This window comes from Nerophis ophidion, linkage group LG09, assembly GCF_033978795.1.
Source record: "Nerophis ophidion isolate RoL-2023_Sa linkage group LG09, RoL_Noph_v1.0, whole genome shotgun sequence".
Taxonomy (NCBI): Eukaryota; Metazoa; Chordata; class Actinopteri; order Syngnathiformes; family Syngnathidae; genus Nerophis; species Nerophis ophidion.
The window spans coordinates 39,460,568-39,477,136 of record NC_084619.1 but is presented as its reverse complement, the minus strand read 5'-3'; the positions used below and the strand labels follow the sequence as shown (position 1 = coordinate 39,477,136).

Genomic DNA, 16,569 nt, shown 5'->3' with positions numbered 1-16,569 from the left:
CCCAGGATTCGATTCAATATCGATTCTTGGGGTCGCGATTCGATTATAAATCGATTTTTTTCGATTATAAATCGATTTTTTTTGCGATTCAACGCTATTCTCGATTCAAAAACGATATTTTTACGATTCAAAACGATTCTGTATTCATTCAATACATAGGATTTCAGCAGGATCTACCCCAGTCTGCTGACATGCTGGCACAGTGGTGGATGAAAAAAAAAAAGCTTGTATAATTGTAAAGGACAATGTTTTATCAACCGATTACAATTATTGTACATTTGTTTTAACTATTAAACAAACCAAAAATATGACTTATCTTGTGAAAACATTGGACACAATGTGTTGTGAAGCTTATGAGAAGCAATGCAAGTGTAAGCCACTGTGACACTATTGTTCTTTTTTAAATTTTTATAAATGTCTGATGATAATGTCAATGAGGGATTTTTAATCACTGCTATGCTGAAATTATAACTAATATTGATACTGTTGTTGGTGATATTCATTTTTGTTTCACTACCTTTGGTTTGTTCTGTGTCATGTTTGTCTCCTCAATTGCTCTGTTTATTGCAGTTCTGAGTGTTGCTGGGTCAGGTTTGGTTTTGGAATTGGATTGCATTGTTATGGTATTGCTGTGTATTGTTTTGTCGGATTGATTAAAAAAAATCGATTAAAAAAAAAGAGAATAGATTCTAAATCGCACAACGTGAGAATCGCGATTCAAATTCTAATCGATTTTTTCCCACACTCCTAATATCTACTCAGGTTCTCTTTCATCCAGTAAAAGGACAACTGATGTCCTCTTTTCTTCCATGCTTATTTAAACTTAATCCTCCTTTGGCAGGAGACATGCATCGTGTACAAATGAACACTTACCTTGTTCTACACTGTTACTCTTTGGGGGAAGCTGGGGGAGCTGCCTCACTTTGTGAGCTGAAGATGACGTCACTGAAGAGGAAAGCGATGCACCTTGATGGTGACCCCTAGTATTACGTAAGAAGAAAAGAGGCAGTCCAAAAGATCATGTCATGAGAAAGAAGATGACCAACAAATGGAAAGAAGACTGAATTCTAAAAAAATATTCATGTAAAAAAGCTGTACATCAAATAAATTGATGGTAAAGAGCAGAAAAGTATATATTTCTGGACACCCAAAACACAGACACACATACCAACACACACTCACAAAGTGATGTGGGTGAAAATTGAATTATCTGGAATCAGTCCGTATTTATTCCTGCACATGTATTTAAAAAAACAAAGGTCGTCTGGGACGATTCAAAATTTTAAGCAGAGAAATCGAACAATGACCAACTGGACCTAATATTACATCCACCCAGGTTATAAAACAAACAATGAGGTCACACATCAAATACACAATACGCCCACAAACTATATGCTTTAGGGCAGAGATATTTTACGAGAAATGACAAATTATATAAAATACATTTTGCTTATTTATGGCTTTTACTGGGATAGGGGTGCGGGGTCCCCTTACCAAAAGGTCGCAGAAGGAGCCCCTTTAGATGGAAGTGGGCTTTACTGTGGTGCACACACGTACTGTATGGCAGTTGACAATACATCAGCATGCAGGCAAAAATGAAAATAGAAAAATGAGTGATAGAGAACTCAAACAATGTCACACACTGAAAGGAAAAAGTCAAAGGCACACAGGAAGATTTGCTTTTAATTGGCATGCCTGTACTGTTAAAAACACAAAGGTATGTTTATTGAACTGCTGTACGAGGAAACTCTTCATCAATCTCGAGAGTATCTATCTTTGGTTTATGTGTAAAATGAAACCAAGTACAGGGGTACCTCCACTCAGGATTGCCCCAAATTACTGTAAGTCTTTTAAGATAAGACTAATTGTTATGCTCTTAAAGAGGAACTGCACTTTTTATTATTTATTTTGCTTATCGTTCACAATCTTTATGTATGTCAAGAACACAGATGTTTTTTTTCTTTTGTTTATGCATTATAAATGGGAACTGCTCTATTCTGGCTATAAAGGCCTTGATAAAAATCCAAACACCTCCATTATTACCTACTCAATGGCCAAGTGGTTAGAGTGTCCGTCCTGAGATCCATAGGTTGTGAGTTCAAACTCCTGCCGAGTCATACCAAAGACTATAAAAATGGGACCAGTTACCTCCCTGCTTGGCACTCAGCATCAAGGGTTGGAATTGGGGGTTATATCACCAAAAATGATTCCTGGGCGCGGCACCGTTGCTGCCTACTGCTCCCCTCACCTCCCAGGGGGTGAAGAAGGGTGAAACGCAGAGGACACATTTCACCACACCTAGTGTGTGTGTGACTATCATTGGTACTTTAACTTCAACTTTAAGGTTGTATATGCTTGATATACTTATATATGTAATGTAGTAACGGCCACATTTCTAATAACATTTAATATTGATAATTTCAAGCATATGCTTCTCCCCCCACTACATCACTGATTATTGCTCACTGCAGACTTAGAGCCAACAACCATTATAAAAAATGACTTACTGTACAAAGTCTGCTCTATTTAGGATTCCAACTGATAGAATTGTGTTATATACCCATTTTAGATTAAAAACAACTCATCATCCTCACAAAGAAAAGGGTGGTGGAACCAGGTATCTTTTTGTGTCATTCTCGCCATTTAAATTGGCTGTCAAAGTGAACCAACATGTCGGATTACATCCTTGTCCTTCTACTATCAAGGTGAGAGGCAACAATGATCAACAATTAACTTTCACGAGCAAAGAAAGTGAGGAAGCAGTTTACCCCACGATGATGTATACATGTATAGTAGTGATCATGGCGCCACTATAAATAGTTCATCTGAGTTAGCGCTTATAACAACAATATCAATAATACTTTGTTAACAATCAAGTCACTAAAATGTAAATGGAGTATTGTTGGCGCTTTTTGGGTGTATTTTTTAATTTGTTTTTATGAGCAGCATAGAGGATCTCCCATTGACTCCGCTGTAAGTGGACTATCATTTACATTTATTTAGAATGTAAATAAACAAAAAAAAACATCCGTTGTTATGTCTCTCATAATGATTGTGAATGACAAGCAAAATTCCACAAAAAGTGCAGTTCCACTTTGAGTTGCAAGCAAAAAAATTGGAGTTACAAGCACTGCCATTTGTTGCCGTATCAAATGTCACAGTGAATCTTGAAAGGTCCACCCAAAACAACTGGTCTTACTTGCGAGCATTAGGAATGAAGTGCTGAGAAGAACTGGATGATATCTTAATTGAATTAAAACTAAGATATTATCCAAAATATGACAAAAAAAAGCGTCTAGTCCAGTGGTCCCCAACCGATATTGAAGCGCTAAAAACTACAACATGGCTGATGGCGAGAAGACGCAGTCGAAGTGGAGGCACGTGAATAAAACCGCCCACAAAACGGCGCATCTTAAAGATGCTGCTAGTCTGCACCATACTAAAGCAGGAAGAGTCTAACGCCAGCAAAAGATGTTAAAAAAAATATTGATCCATGAACATATCGAGAAGCTGCTGATGGTGTGTTTGACAGAGAAGAGAGGAGATGCCTTAAAAGTCCACTCCCCAAGATACATACTGCACATTATTATTTCATTACTTTAAACTACTGTAGTTGCTAGCAGTATATTCTAGTGTATTGTTTTTTACAAAATTTTTATCAAAACATTTTTTTTTAAAGCATATTACATGTTTTGGGGGTCCAGCACCAATTATAAATTCATTTCAACGGGAGACAATTTGAGATAAAAACATTTTGAGTTACAAACGTTTTGAGTTAAAGGAGACCTATTATGCAAAACCAACTTTTCTTACCTATTGGTACCTGTTTTGGGGATGTGCATGAGTCCCAAAAATGTTAAATCAAACCATAGACACCACAGCAGAACACATTTAAAAAACAATTCATACTTCCTCTAAATGAGCCATTTGGAATTTTCCCAATTATTGACATTTTTTTCCAGTTGTGATGTTATTGCATACTTCCATTGTATGGTATAAATATACCCGAAGATCTTCGCACAAGTAGTCTGCCTCTGTGGTCTGAAATTCTAGTCAATAAGTTCGTTCTTTTTCTCCATCCTCTTGTTGTGGGACAGACTGGATCATACATGTACATCATGCTAAAATCCTCTTGCTGCATTTCTAAAACAAAGCAGCGTAGAGTTGTACCTTATATCTGTCAGTAGAACCGATATTGAAGCGCTAAAAACTACAACATGGCTGATGGGGAGAAGACGCAGTCGAAGTGGAGGCACGTGAATAAAACCGCCCACAAAACGGCACATCCTCAGGAGACGTTCAGAAAGTGGTTTGAAGACAGTCTGTAAAAACAAAATCTTTACAAAATTCTGACCAAAGAACCATCATTACATGTTATGTAGACCAAAAGGAAGTGTTTGATATGTAAAAAAAAATAAAATCATAGTATGACTTAGCCCAGGGGCCGGGAACCTTTTTGGCTGAGAGAGCCATGAAAGCCAAATATTTCACAATGTATTTCCGTAAGAGCCATATAAAATGTTTCAACACTGAATACAACTAAATTCGTGCATTTTTAAGTATGACCAACATTTGTAGGGTATAATAAGTCTCTTATTCTTTTTAACAACATTGTTATTATAAAAGTTAACCAATAATACATATAATACTGCTTACCATTAATGCAGCATCTTGAACAGGTGCGGTAGAAACGGATGGTTGGATTAAAATGCATGAGAATGTTTTATAATTTGAACGTTATTTTTAAAACTGTGATTACCAGCGGAATTATTCATTACTTGTCGTGTTAAGCAATGTCAACTAATATTTATCTGAGAGCCAGATGAAGTCATCTGGCTCTAGAGCATGGGTGTCACACTCTGGCCCGTTGGCCAAATTTGGCCCCCCATGTAATTTCATTTGGCTCTTGAGGCAATATCAAATTAACATTAGAGCTGGCCCGCCGGTATTGTACAGTGGCTGTGCCGATGTAACACCGCATTCACCGCTACTATTCATACTTGCTAACCCTCCCGATTTTCTCGGGAGACTTCCGAAGTTCAGTGCCCCTCCCGAAAATCTCCCTGGGCAACCATTCTCCCGAATATCTCCCGATTTCCACCCGAACAACAATATTGGGGGCTGTACCTTAAAGGCACTTCCTTTAACGTTCTCTAAAACCTGTCGTCACGTCCGCTTATCCTCCATACAAACAGCTTCATAATGTAAGCGGCTTATACACACTCATCAGTGAATGCCATGCATACTTGGTCAACAGCCATACAGGTGACACTTGAGGGTGGCCATACAACCAACTTTAACACTGTTACAAATATGTGCCACACTGTGAACCCACACCAAACAAGAATGACAAACACATTTCGGGAGAACATCCGTACCTTAACACAACAGAACAAATACCCAGAACCTTTTGCAGCACTAACTCTTCCGGGACACTACAATACACGCTACCACCTAAAAGGTTATTTTTTCAACTTTGGCCCGCGGCTTTGTTCAGTTTTAAATTTTGGCCCACACTGTATTGGAGTTTGACACCCCTGCTCTAGAGCCATAGGTTCCCTACCCCTGGTTTAAGCATTAGACGCCCCTTTTTACCTGCACCCTGCCTCCCGCTGTTTCCCACATCTACAAAGCAATTAGCTACCGACCGCCACCTACTGATATGGAAGAGTATTACACGGTTACTCGACATAGCTCGGTTGGTAGAGTGGCCGTGCTAGCAACCTGAGGGTTCCAGGTTCGATTCCCGCTTCCGCCATCCTAGTCACTGCCGTTGATTCCTTCGGCAAGACACTTTACACACCTGCCCCCAGTGCCACCCACACTGGTTTAAATGTAACTTAGATATTGGGTGTCACTTTGTAAAGTGCTTTGAGTCACTAGAAAAAAGCGCTATATAAATTTAATTATCTGAGAGCCATACGTAGTCATTGAAAAGAGCCACATCTGGCTCTAGAGCCATAAGTTCCCTACATCTGACTTAGCCTCCCTGTGACTTTGTCATGCATGATGCATGGCTGCTATTTGACATGTGCTGACCATCCAGTACATGCCTTAACTGCCACTGTCAAAGAAATTCCTGCCAAGTGTCTGACAGTCAGATGTATCCAAGGTCTGAGGCTTCCTGGAGGATGACGGTCGAGCAAAAGAGATGAACCAAAACAGAAAAAAAATGGATGGATGGATGGTTGATGAGAGGAGAGAAAAAAACAAGATGTAGGACAAAGATGGAAGAAATAGTATCATTTAGGATTTTTATACGTGTGGGCTTTAATTGACCTTAATTTTTATTTTGTGGGATGTTGTGATGAGTGTTATGAGGGATATTGAAAGAGGGAGTCAGTCTTTATCCACAAATGTGTGTGTTTGTGCAGAACCTCAGAACAAAATATTGTGTGTTGTACTTTGTGCTGCACACACACGCACGCACCCACGCACGCACGCACGCACGCACGCACGCACGCACGCACGCACGCACGCACGCACACACACACACACACACACACACACACACACACACACACACACACACACACACACACACACACACACACACACACACACAAACACACACACTTGGCATACGGAGAGTCCTAAGCCAATGCTGAGCACTCGGTCTTGAAACACGGGCACACAGAAGCTGCATATGCAATTCCAATAACAAAAATGACACAATTTGTCACTGCAAGAAGCAACACTGCAGACTCTCACATCAAAAGCAGTCCAAAGTACCACAAGTTAAGAATGAGCACAGGCCAAAGCTTATTAAGGGAGAACGATGCAAAACCAACAAGACGAAACGTCAACACTATACTGACAACCAACACAAACCATCGCCGTGAGTCTTGGCAAAAAGGCTGAAAAATAGGCAAGGAAGCAAAACCCTCACACAATGTAAGTGACACACTTCGTAGGACTGTAAGCAATAAAAAAAAAAAAGTTCCACTTGTATGCAGTCACTCTCACTGTGTGAAAGATATTCATAACCACAGAGTACCAGAAACCAAAAGTAAATTATGAACAGAAGACCCAAGAAAAGCATCATTTTGTAACCTGATTCAGTATTTGTTTAGGTATAGAGCAACAGTTTCCCTTTAGGATGTCCACAATGAGTGACAGCATATTTAAGCAAAGGGAACACAAATAAAATGAATTATATTATAAATGTACAGTCATTTACTTTTTTAATGACTGTTTATCAACTTTAGCACACATTGCGAGTGTATTACTCATAGTACACATTTAAAGTTGCAAGAAAAATGAGTGCAACTGCTCAAAAACAAACAAAAATCCAATCAAAGCTTGAATATTAGATCAGATTTAGCTGAAGGCAGCGTTTAACATTTGCACTTGCAGTCAGGGGCCTCAGAAGAGGGGGCGGGGTTGAGTTGAGGGTGAATGATTATTAAAACCCAATGACTGACAGGTGCCTTAGAAAACAATAAATTATTAGTTTACGTTTTTGGTGGGGCTCAAGTGTTTTTTCATGAGGCCAGAATGCTTGCAGTCTCCACATAACTAAACTAAATAAATTGTACATAGGCTTTTAAAAATATAAACAGAAATACAAGTGGAGCAATTAAAATATTGGTTGTATGTAGTCTAAAAACTCCAATCCAATTTGATCAGGACTTAAAGGGGAACTGCACCTCTTTGGAATGCGGCCTATCATTCACAAAACTTATGTAAAACAAGAACACATATGTTTTTATTTTCTAAATCGTTAAAAAAGGCAAGTATGAGGTGGCTAACAATGCAGCTAGTACTGTATTCCGCCCTACAAGTCTAAAAAAATATCCCAAAACCGCCAATAATACTTAATTTAGATCTTGTGACCTGGATATGCACTAAGTAGTAGCGATATTTTTACTATAAGCGCTAATGCAGACAAACTCCTCTAAATGGCACCGTGATCACAACTCGCCTTAGCACCTATTGACATACTGAGCTGCTGCATTGCCTCTGAGTTAGTAAAAATAGTTTTAGATTATAACTCATGAAGTTGTTGTCATAAACCAAAAAGTTGGTCTACTTTGACATTTAACTTCAACCCAGAAAGTTCAAGAAAGACACAAAAAACGGTACTTTGCAACCACCTTTTTAAAAAAAATTTTTACCACCAGGTGGATTTGGATTATTTTTCATCTAAATGGAAAGATACCAACGTCCCATCAGTCGGCATCCAAGTGAGAGCAAATATTGTACAGTAAGTGTTTGTTTTTTATCATGTCCGTAGTTTGTATATCTTGTTAAGCAATAAGCAATACTGCTACATGATGGTTAGTGTTTCTGGATCTGTTTAGTGTTCAGCTTCGAAAAATTATAACTCATCCTTCTTACAAACCCTGTTTCCATATGAGTTGGGAAATTGTGTTTGATGTAAATATAAACGGAATACAATGATTTGCAAATAATTTTCAACCCATATTCAGTTGAATATGCTACAAAGACAACATATTTGATGTTCAAACTGTTTAACTTTTTTTTTATGTGCAAATAATCATTAACTTTAGAATTTGATGCCAGCAACACGTAACAAAGAAGTTGGGAAAGGTGGCAATAAATACTGATAAAGTTGAGAAATGCTCATCAAACACTTATTTGGAACATCTCACAGGTGTGCAGGCTAATTGGGAACAGGTGGGTGCTATGATTGGGTATAAAAACAGCTTCCATGAAATGCTAAGTCATTCACAAACAAGGATGGGGCGAGGGTCACCAATTTGTAAGCAAATTGTCGAAAAGTTTTAGAACAACATTTCTCAACAAGCTATTGCAAGGAATTTAGGGATTTTACCATCTACGGTCCGTAAAATCATCAAAAGGTTAAGAGAATCTGGAGAAATCACTGCACGTAAGCGATGATATTACGGACCGTTGATCCCTCAGGCGGTACTGCATCAAAAACCCTCATCAGTGTGTAAAGGATATCACCACATGGGCTCAGGAAAACTTCAGAAAACCACCGTCAGTAACTACAGTTGGTTGATACATCTGTAAGTGCACGTCAAAACTCTACTATGCAAAGCAAAACCCATTAATCAACAACATCAAGGAACAAAGCTGGGTTCGCTGGACCCGAGATCATCAAAGATGGATTGATGCAAAGTGGAAAAGTGTTCTATGGTCTGACGAGTCCACATTTCAAATTATATTTGGAAACTGTGGACGTGGTGTCCTCCAAAACAAAGAGGAAAATAACCATCCGGATTGTTATAGGCGCAATGTTCAAAAGCCAGCATCTGTGATGGTTTTGGGGTGTATTAGTGGCCAAGGCATGGGTAACTTACACATCTGTGAAGACACCATTAATGCTGAAAGGTCCATACAGGTTTAGGAACAACATATGTTGTCATCCAAGCAACGTTATCATGGATGCCCCTGCTTATTTCAGCAAGACAATGCCAAGCCAAGTGTTACAACAGCGGGTTTCGCCTGCAGTTCAGACCTGTCTCCCATCGAAAATGAGTGGCACATTATGAAGCGTAAAATACGACAGCGGAGACCCTGGACTGTTGAACGACTAAAGCTCTACATACAACAAGAATAAGAAAACAATTCACTTTCAAAGCTTCAACAATTAGTTTCCTCAGTTCCCAAACGTTTATTGAGTGTTGTTAAAAGAAAAGGTGATGTAACACAGTGTTGAACATGCCCTTTCCCAACTACTTTGGCCCGTGTTGCAGCCATGAAATTCTAAGTTAATTATTACTTGCAAAAAAAAAATAAAGTTTATGAGTTTGAACATCAAATATCTTGTTTTTGTAGTGCATTCAATTGAATATGAGTTGAAAAGGATTTGCAAATCATCGTATTCCGTTTATATTTACATCTAACACAATTTCCCAACTCATATGGAAACGGAGTTTGTATATTCAGGCTAAAAAATATAAGGTTCTGGATCATCCTTTGACCCGTTGTGGTCAAAGACTACATTAGTCAAAATGAAGTATGTCATGATTTGTATTGTTGGTGATGTTGAAAGAAAATGCGAACATCTCTAAAAGTAATATGCCGCCGTATGCTTAAAAGGATGAAAATACGTAAATATTACATGTTATTGTGAATGTGTCTGTTACTACATTACATATACTGTATATTCACAGCATGTAGTATATAAAATAAAGATAGAGGTTTTTGGAGCGCCTTTTATGCAGAATAGAGCGACTTCCATTGGCTCTATTGTTAGCTGACTTTTGCTAACGTTTATTTACGAGTTACAATGCATAAAAAAGGAAAAGCATGTGTGTGCATGTCTTACATAGGGATTGTGAATAATAAGCAAAGTTCCCCCAAAAAATGCAGTTCCCCTCTGGCACAATTTTTCTGGTCGGTACTCGGTGGCGTCACAGTTAAAGGTCACAAACCAAACTGAGGAGAGTCAAGAGCGACGTCACGGCTCCACAAAAGGGTACCTGTCATCTTCAGGGGAGGCATGTTGGATAAAAATCCTTGGACTGGGAGGACGTCTCCAGGGCAAGGAGTGGGACAATGATCTTCTATTGAGCACAAGGAAAAATAACTTGATTGAATAAAAACGTATCTAACCAACATACACCTCCTTTTCGGCTATGTTGGAACACATATTTTCTCAGGGATGATCTTCAGATATATTTTTGGACTATATTTATAAATTTACCAGAACCACAAGGATATCAATGATCTCAATTAATAACCAATCCGCCAACCTATTTTATGCTCAGAAAAAAGTCAGTATAGTGCTCATGTTGGAATAATGATTAGAAAAAGAAATACAGTGTTCATTAATTTAATATTTGTAAAATGTGTATCATAATGGATGGCTCACCAAATGTATTTTTTTTTTAACTGCAGGCTCTTATTTCCACCACTTGAGGGCGGCAGATGTGCTGTGTCGTGCTTCTTGCTGTAATGCCATAAACTTACATGTATTCTATTTATATCATTGTTTATTTTAAGTCTTGAAAAATTGTATTTATTTATAGTGCACAAGATGTGACATCAATGAAACAACTTAGCTATGATACGAGAAAAAAGCAACAACTATTATTTAGGATAGAAATGCACAAGCAGACAATTGAGACTGGTTATGATAAAGGTAGGCAGCTGACAATTGGAATGCTAACAATTACTGGAGGTCCATTATTTGTGTGTACATTAGCACATATAAGGAAAGGAATGTTTTGCAGAGTGCTAAATTACAGCTTGAGGTGTACAGTAACAGATTGAACTTATTGGCTCAATAAGGTTTCTGCCAAATTCTAGTATAAAAAAAGAGCGTGTTGTCTAAAGGCATACAATTTATATATGGAGAGGCAAGGAGAGGTGGCGTACAGCGGCTGGTTGGGGTGTTTTGAGGGTGAAACTAAATATTGCAACACGTGGGGAGAAGGGCAAGAGAGCAACCATAAAAGCGAGGAGAGGAAGAGGATAAGGGGACTATGGCAGCACTACAGGAGGGGTGGGTTGACACAGAGCATGGTACCTTTCCAACGCGGGTGAGAGGGCATGATTTTCTGGAGTCAGACAGTTGGTGCTAGCACTCCTAACCCTGTCCAGAGAAGGTTGAAGATCACTAGAAGCATCACAGCACAACATGCCATCCAATGGAGGAAGAGGAGGATGGAGAGGAGAGACAGGGGGTAGAGGTCAACCACAAAGAGAAAAAACAATGGAAAAACACAAAATGTACTTGAAAAGAAAGTCTGCATGTGGATTACAAAAATGCTAAGTCTGGGAACTAAGTCATGCCTGGACACAAGGAAAATAATGTTGATGAATGCATGTAATGTCTCCATGTTGTTCTGTGAATAATTGTTTGAGATTGCATATACCATTCATCTATTAGGTGATTATTTGAAGAGAGTTGTGCTGCATTTGTCCTTTTTGATTCTTTGGACCAGTATTTGAGCTAATGTAAATATAATATTGTACATCCAAATATTTGCTCGTTTCTGTACAACCTCTCCCGGGTTTACTAATTATAATCAGCATGCGGGACCGTTTTACCGGACACAGTGTAGAATAGAGGTACAAATTACCAAGACCATGTGGGAACCCAGATCTTAGAGCTTAGCTTTTGACATGCAAACACAGTGTAGAACTTCTCATCACAACATATTTTCAAAAACAGCATGCAAACAAAAAATGGAAGCCAGAGATTATGCAACATCTCTCAAAGTAGTGTAACGTTTATTACAAAATGACAGCGATCACCTACTACAATTACCACATACAGCCTTCAATGGCTTGAGAATAAATATGAAAGTTGGTCAGTATGCTTCAAACAATACACTGTAATCATTTGACAATTTAGTCGCGCCCTTGAACAAAATGGCCATTCTTTTTTTAATGGCAAATATGAGTAACAGATGTCCTTATTACAGGTATGTTTAGACACTTTGGAGTCTAGTCAAAAACAAGGTTAAATAAAATTAACTTGAAAATGCTTGTCTCCCTTCTGCAATATTCATTCAAATGTATCTTTCGTTCCTTAAAGACGTCAACAGTAAAAAAAAAAAATCACGTTAAAAATCTAGTTAGGTGCTTTTTTAAGTGAAGCTCAGGAGAAATCATGTCAACCATTTTACTATGTTAAGTTATTTTTAATGTATCTGTCCTTTTCCAATTTTTTCAGTTCTATCTTGGATTTGTTAAAGTTATTATTTTAATGTATTTATTGTTTGGAATGTTACTTTTGAATACCGTACTGTATAATTCTCAAATGACTTTGACAATTTGTCACATAAGTGATGCATTGTTTTAATATAAGAGGACATCTACTGGAATACTTAGGAAAATGCTTCGTTTGAAGCATATTGAAGCTCTTTTCTTACCTTTTCATGCCGTGGGTTTTGTTGAATACGAGTGGCATCTTGGTTGGGAGGGTTTTATAGTGCCTAGTTGACATCCTGAATTAAATAAGCATGCATGCCAGAGACACAAGCAGCAACACGGACGACATTGAGGAACAGGAAGAAAAAAGAATTTGGTTGGGTTGACAACAAACAAAGGACTTCCACAAGGCAAATGGAGTGGCAAGTTTAGCAGTGATTGTATGCATTGAAGTATTTTGTAATAATACCATCTGTGATGAAAGATGATTCCAACACACAGAAACTGAGGGCCTGATTTACTAAGATCCAAACACCATGCGGTATGCAGCGTGAACAATTTATAAAATAATGTGTAATATTAGTGGGTGTGCATTGTGCGGATTACTAAGACTGCGTGTGCAATTGTAAAGTGGTGTGGACCGCATTATTTAAATGAGGATTTTGCGTGAACTATAAGGGCATCACTACGGAGACAAACTTATTTAACATTCATGTTGTAATCCGATGTTGTTGTTTTGCTATGTTTTTGTGATTGACACCACTTTTGTTTTTTCTTACCGCTGTAAATGCATTGGAGAGAAGCCGCACTTACTCCACTCAATACGCATAATTGCCAACTTCAAGACGTATTTTTTCATATAAAAATATTTTAATATATATTCTGTGTGAAAAAAAACAAAGTCATTAAAAAAAATGCTAAACGGCACCAAAACTCACCAATTTAATTTGTTTTAATCAACCCCTTAAGTTCACTAGCAGCTATAAAATTATGTTTCTGAATATACAATATGTCTAATAATATTTATTTATGAACATCAAAATATGTTGACACACACCATCGTCCTGCAGCCGTGTGTGAAACTGTCAGTTTTACACGTCCTTCTGAAATGTGCTAAATAAAATGTATAATAGTGCTCGCAAGACGCTGATAGGAGTTGTTGTTGGGTGTTTTGATGTTAATATTCTGCATATTCATGAAGGCAGGGATTGTTCACTTAACAGACGCTATCCACTTTGCAGATGTTTAGTAGATCAGCTTTTCATGTGCTATCAAGTTTGCACATGCTTTAGTAGATGCAAAACTTTAGTAAATCAGGCCATGAGTGCACTAAGACAGATTCTATGATTCCAGAGTCCTAGTCAACATTCAAATCAGTCTAAGCTTGCTTATTTCCATTGTATGGAATGATAAATCTAGAAAAGCATCATGCAAGATGCCGCTTATCAGCCAATAATCAAAGTTGTTTCGAAGCAATGAAAGCAGGCAGTTTCATTTAGACGTATGCTTGTACTGTACCATTGTTATTAGTGACACACTGTGTGAGTGTAACTTACCTTTTTTGACGGCGAGAAGAATTATGACCGCACTGGCAGTAAGTATGCTAAAGCATTACCACAAGCAAATGTCTTTGCACTAAATCTGAATTTTGTGTTTTATTAACTTTGCTGCTTCAGTTTTTTTTCGCAATTCAACATTGTCGCAATGAACAGTCAGAAACGTTTTCTTCAATTCCCCCAAAACATGCAAAAGTGTATCAGAACGATCAAACGAGGAAACAGCGTTTCCAACAGGACTGCACACTATCTGTGGTAGTGTGTGTGGTGGGTGGAGGGGTGCTGGGAGTGGATGGCATCATTGTCTACAGTGGTACCCTTAACTTAAGAGTGCCCCAATTGTTTTGAGAGTGTTTTGAGATAAGAGCTGTTCTGCTCATTGTTATATCTTTTAGGGTTAAAAGTACACATTTTGGTTCCAAGTATCTCCGTCTTTAGTTGGCGCAACAAATGCCACAGTGAACCCCGCAAGATCCTCCCTTAACAGCTGGTCTTACTTGCTAGTATTAGCTTATACCGAGAAATCGACTACATTTTTTTTTTCTACTATGGAAAGGAAGAAAGTGAATGTGAAGGACAGTTTTAAGAAGAAGTATATGATATTCATTGAGTTAAATAAATACATCAAAAACATTACCAAGCATGTTGCCAATTTGGCAAAGCAATTTGAGCGTATCACTGCTAGTCTGCACCATACTGAAGCAGAATGAGTCTAACGCCAGCCAATAATGTTAAAATGATATCTAAATGGCGGACATTTATCCATGAAAATATGGAGAAGCTGCCGAGATTGTGTGTTTCACAAAAAAGCAGCTGGAAGGACATACCAAGTCCACTCTCCATGGTAAACGCTGTACATTATTATTACATTACGTTATAAAACCACTGCAGTTGTTCGTTGTCCATTCTATTGAATATTTTTTATGCAATATCTAAAAGTTTCCAAAAAATTTTTATGGACATGTTACATGTTAAAATTGTGCTGTTTATGGCAGGGGTGTCAAACATACGACTAACACCTTTTATCCAGCCCACGAGATGAGTTTGCTAAGAATAAAAATGAGCTGTAATTTTTTAATGAAAAAAACTGCTGTTTTAAATTTGTGTACTGGATGTCGCATTAGAGGGGGAGGAGACAGTGGTGTGTCAACACTTCTGTGTTTGGACACCACGTACTTCTGCTGCTTATTAGTGATCGAATACAAATTGTGGATTGTTCATGCCTTGATTCTCAAAAGTGTTGTGGGTAATGTAACCTGTGACATATCTACCCAAATAAATACTTTTGGAGCCTATCTCCGCATCACATTATTTAATTATAAAGTATAAATGACGACAAATGAATACTATTAGCCGCAACATGTAATTGTAAAAAGCAACATTACGATTAGTACATTTTCAGAATGTGCTTGTCCTATTTTCAAACAAAGAAAACAATCTGAAATTGTCTTTATTTTTTAGTTATCATGCCATGATCTTACCAGTCCGGCCCACTTGGTGATAGATTTTCCTCCATGCGGCACATGAGTTAAAACGAGTTTGACACCCCTGGTTTAGGGGATCCGAACATCAATTAAATTTAATTAGCATGAGGTGGCTAACAATGCAGCTAATGAGAGTACTGTATTCCGCACTACAAACCCTCTAAAAAAATATCCAAAAACCGCCAATAATACTTCATTTAAATCTTGTGACCTGGATATGCACCAAGTAGTAGCGATATTGTTATTATAAGCGCTAACTCAGACAAACTCCCCTAAATGGCACCGTGATCACAGAGAGCTAATTCGCCTTAGCACCAATTGACATACTGAGCTACTGCATTGCCTCTGAGTTGGTAAAAATGTATTTTAGATTATAACTTATGAAGTTGTTGTCATAAACCAAGAAGTTGGTCAACTTTGACATTTAACTTCAACACAGAAAGGGCAAGAAAGACACAAAAAAACGCTAGTTTGCGACCACCTAAAAAAGATGTATCATAAAGTGTTTATTATTGTTTTAACATTTTAAAAATCTAATAAATGCTGAAGCAGCAAAGTTTCAAAATCTTAGTTACTCACAAACATATGTATGCATCATATGGTGGATCTAGTGTATCTCAGGCCACATTGCACTCATATTATTATTCTTTTAGTTATTTTTGTTGTTCTCTTTTTATAAAATGTATGTTATGTGACATAAAGTGCTATCAGTACATCTGTAAATCGTCATGTTTAGGTACTAGTATTGCATTGGAAAGGACTATGTTTAACAATCTTAGAAGGGATTTTTCCCACTGCTGAATATTTTTCTCAGCTAAATCACAGTGCACCATAATGAAACGCTAAGCACTTAAAGCTCTGACTGGGAAAAAAAACCCATAAAAAAATAAGTTCACATCCGGAACAACATTTTAATAAACATGACGTGATTGACC

General features: G+C 37.8%; 1 protein-coding gene across 5 annotated transcripts in view; it reads right to left on the bottom strand.

The window, feature by feature from the left end:
* LOC133559324 (regulating synaptic membrane exocytosis protein 1-like) overlaps positions 1-16,569 on the bottom strand; it is a 280,539-nt gene that overhangs the window by 22,963 nt on the left and 241,007 nt on the right. For 3 of the 5 annotated variants that reach the window (XM_061910986.1, XM_061910984.1, XM_061910987.1), the window contains 4 exons: positions 12,816-12,890; positions 11,465-11,554; positions 10,416-10,499; positions 874-980 (listed from right to left, as the gene is read on the bottom strand). In XM_061910986.1, coding sequence (XP_061766970.1) covers positions 874-980; positions 10,416-10,499; positions 11,465-11,554; positions 12,816-12,890 — 356 coding nt within the window. The remainder of the gene's footprint in view (positions 1-873; positions 981-10,415; positions 10,500-11,464; positions 11,555-12,815; positions 12,891-16,569) is intronic. The other 2 variants (XM_061910985.1, XM_061910988.1) reach the window with 1 other exon arrangement.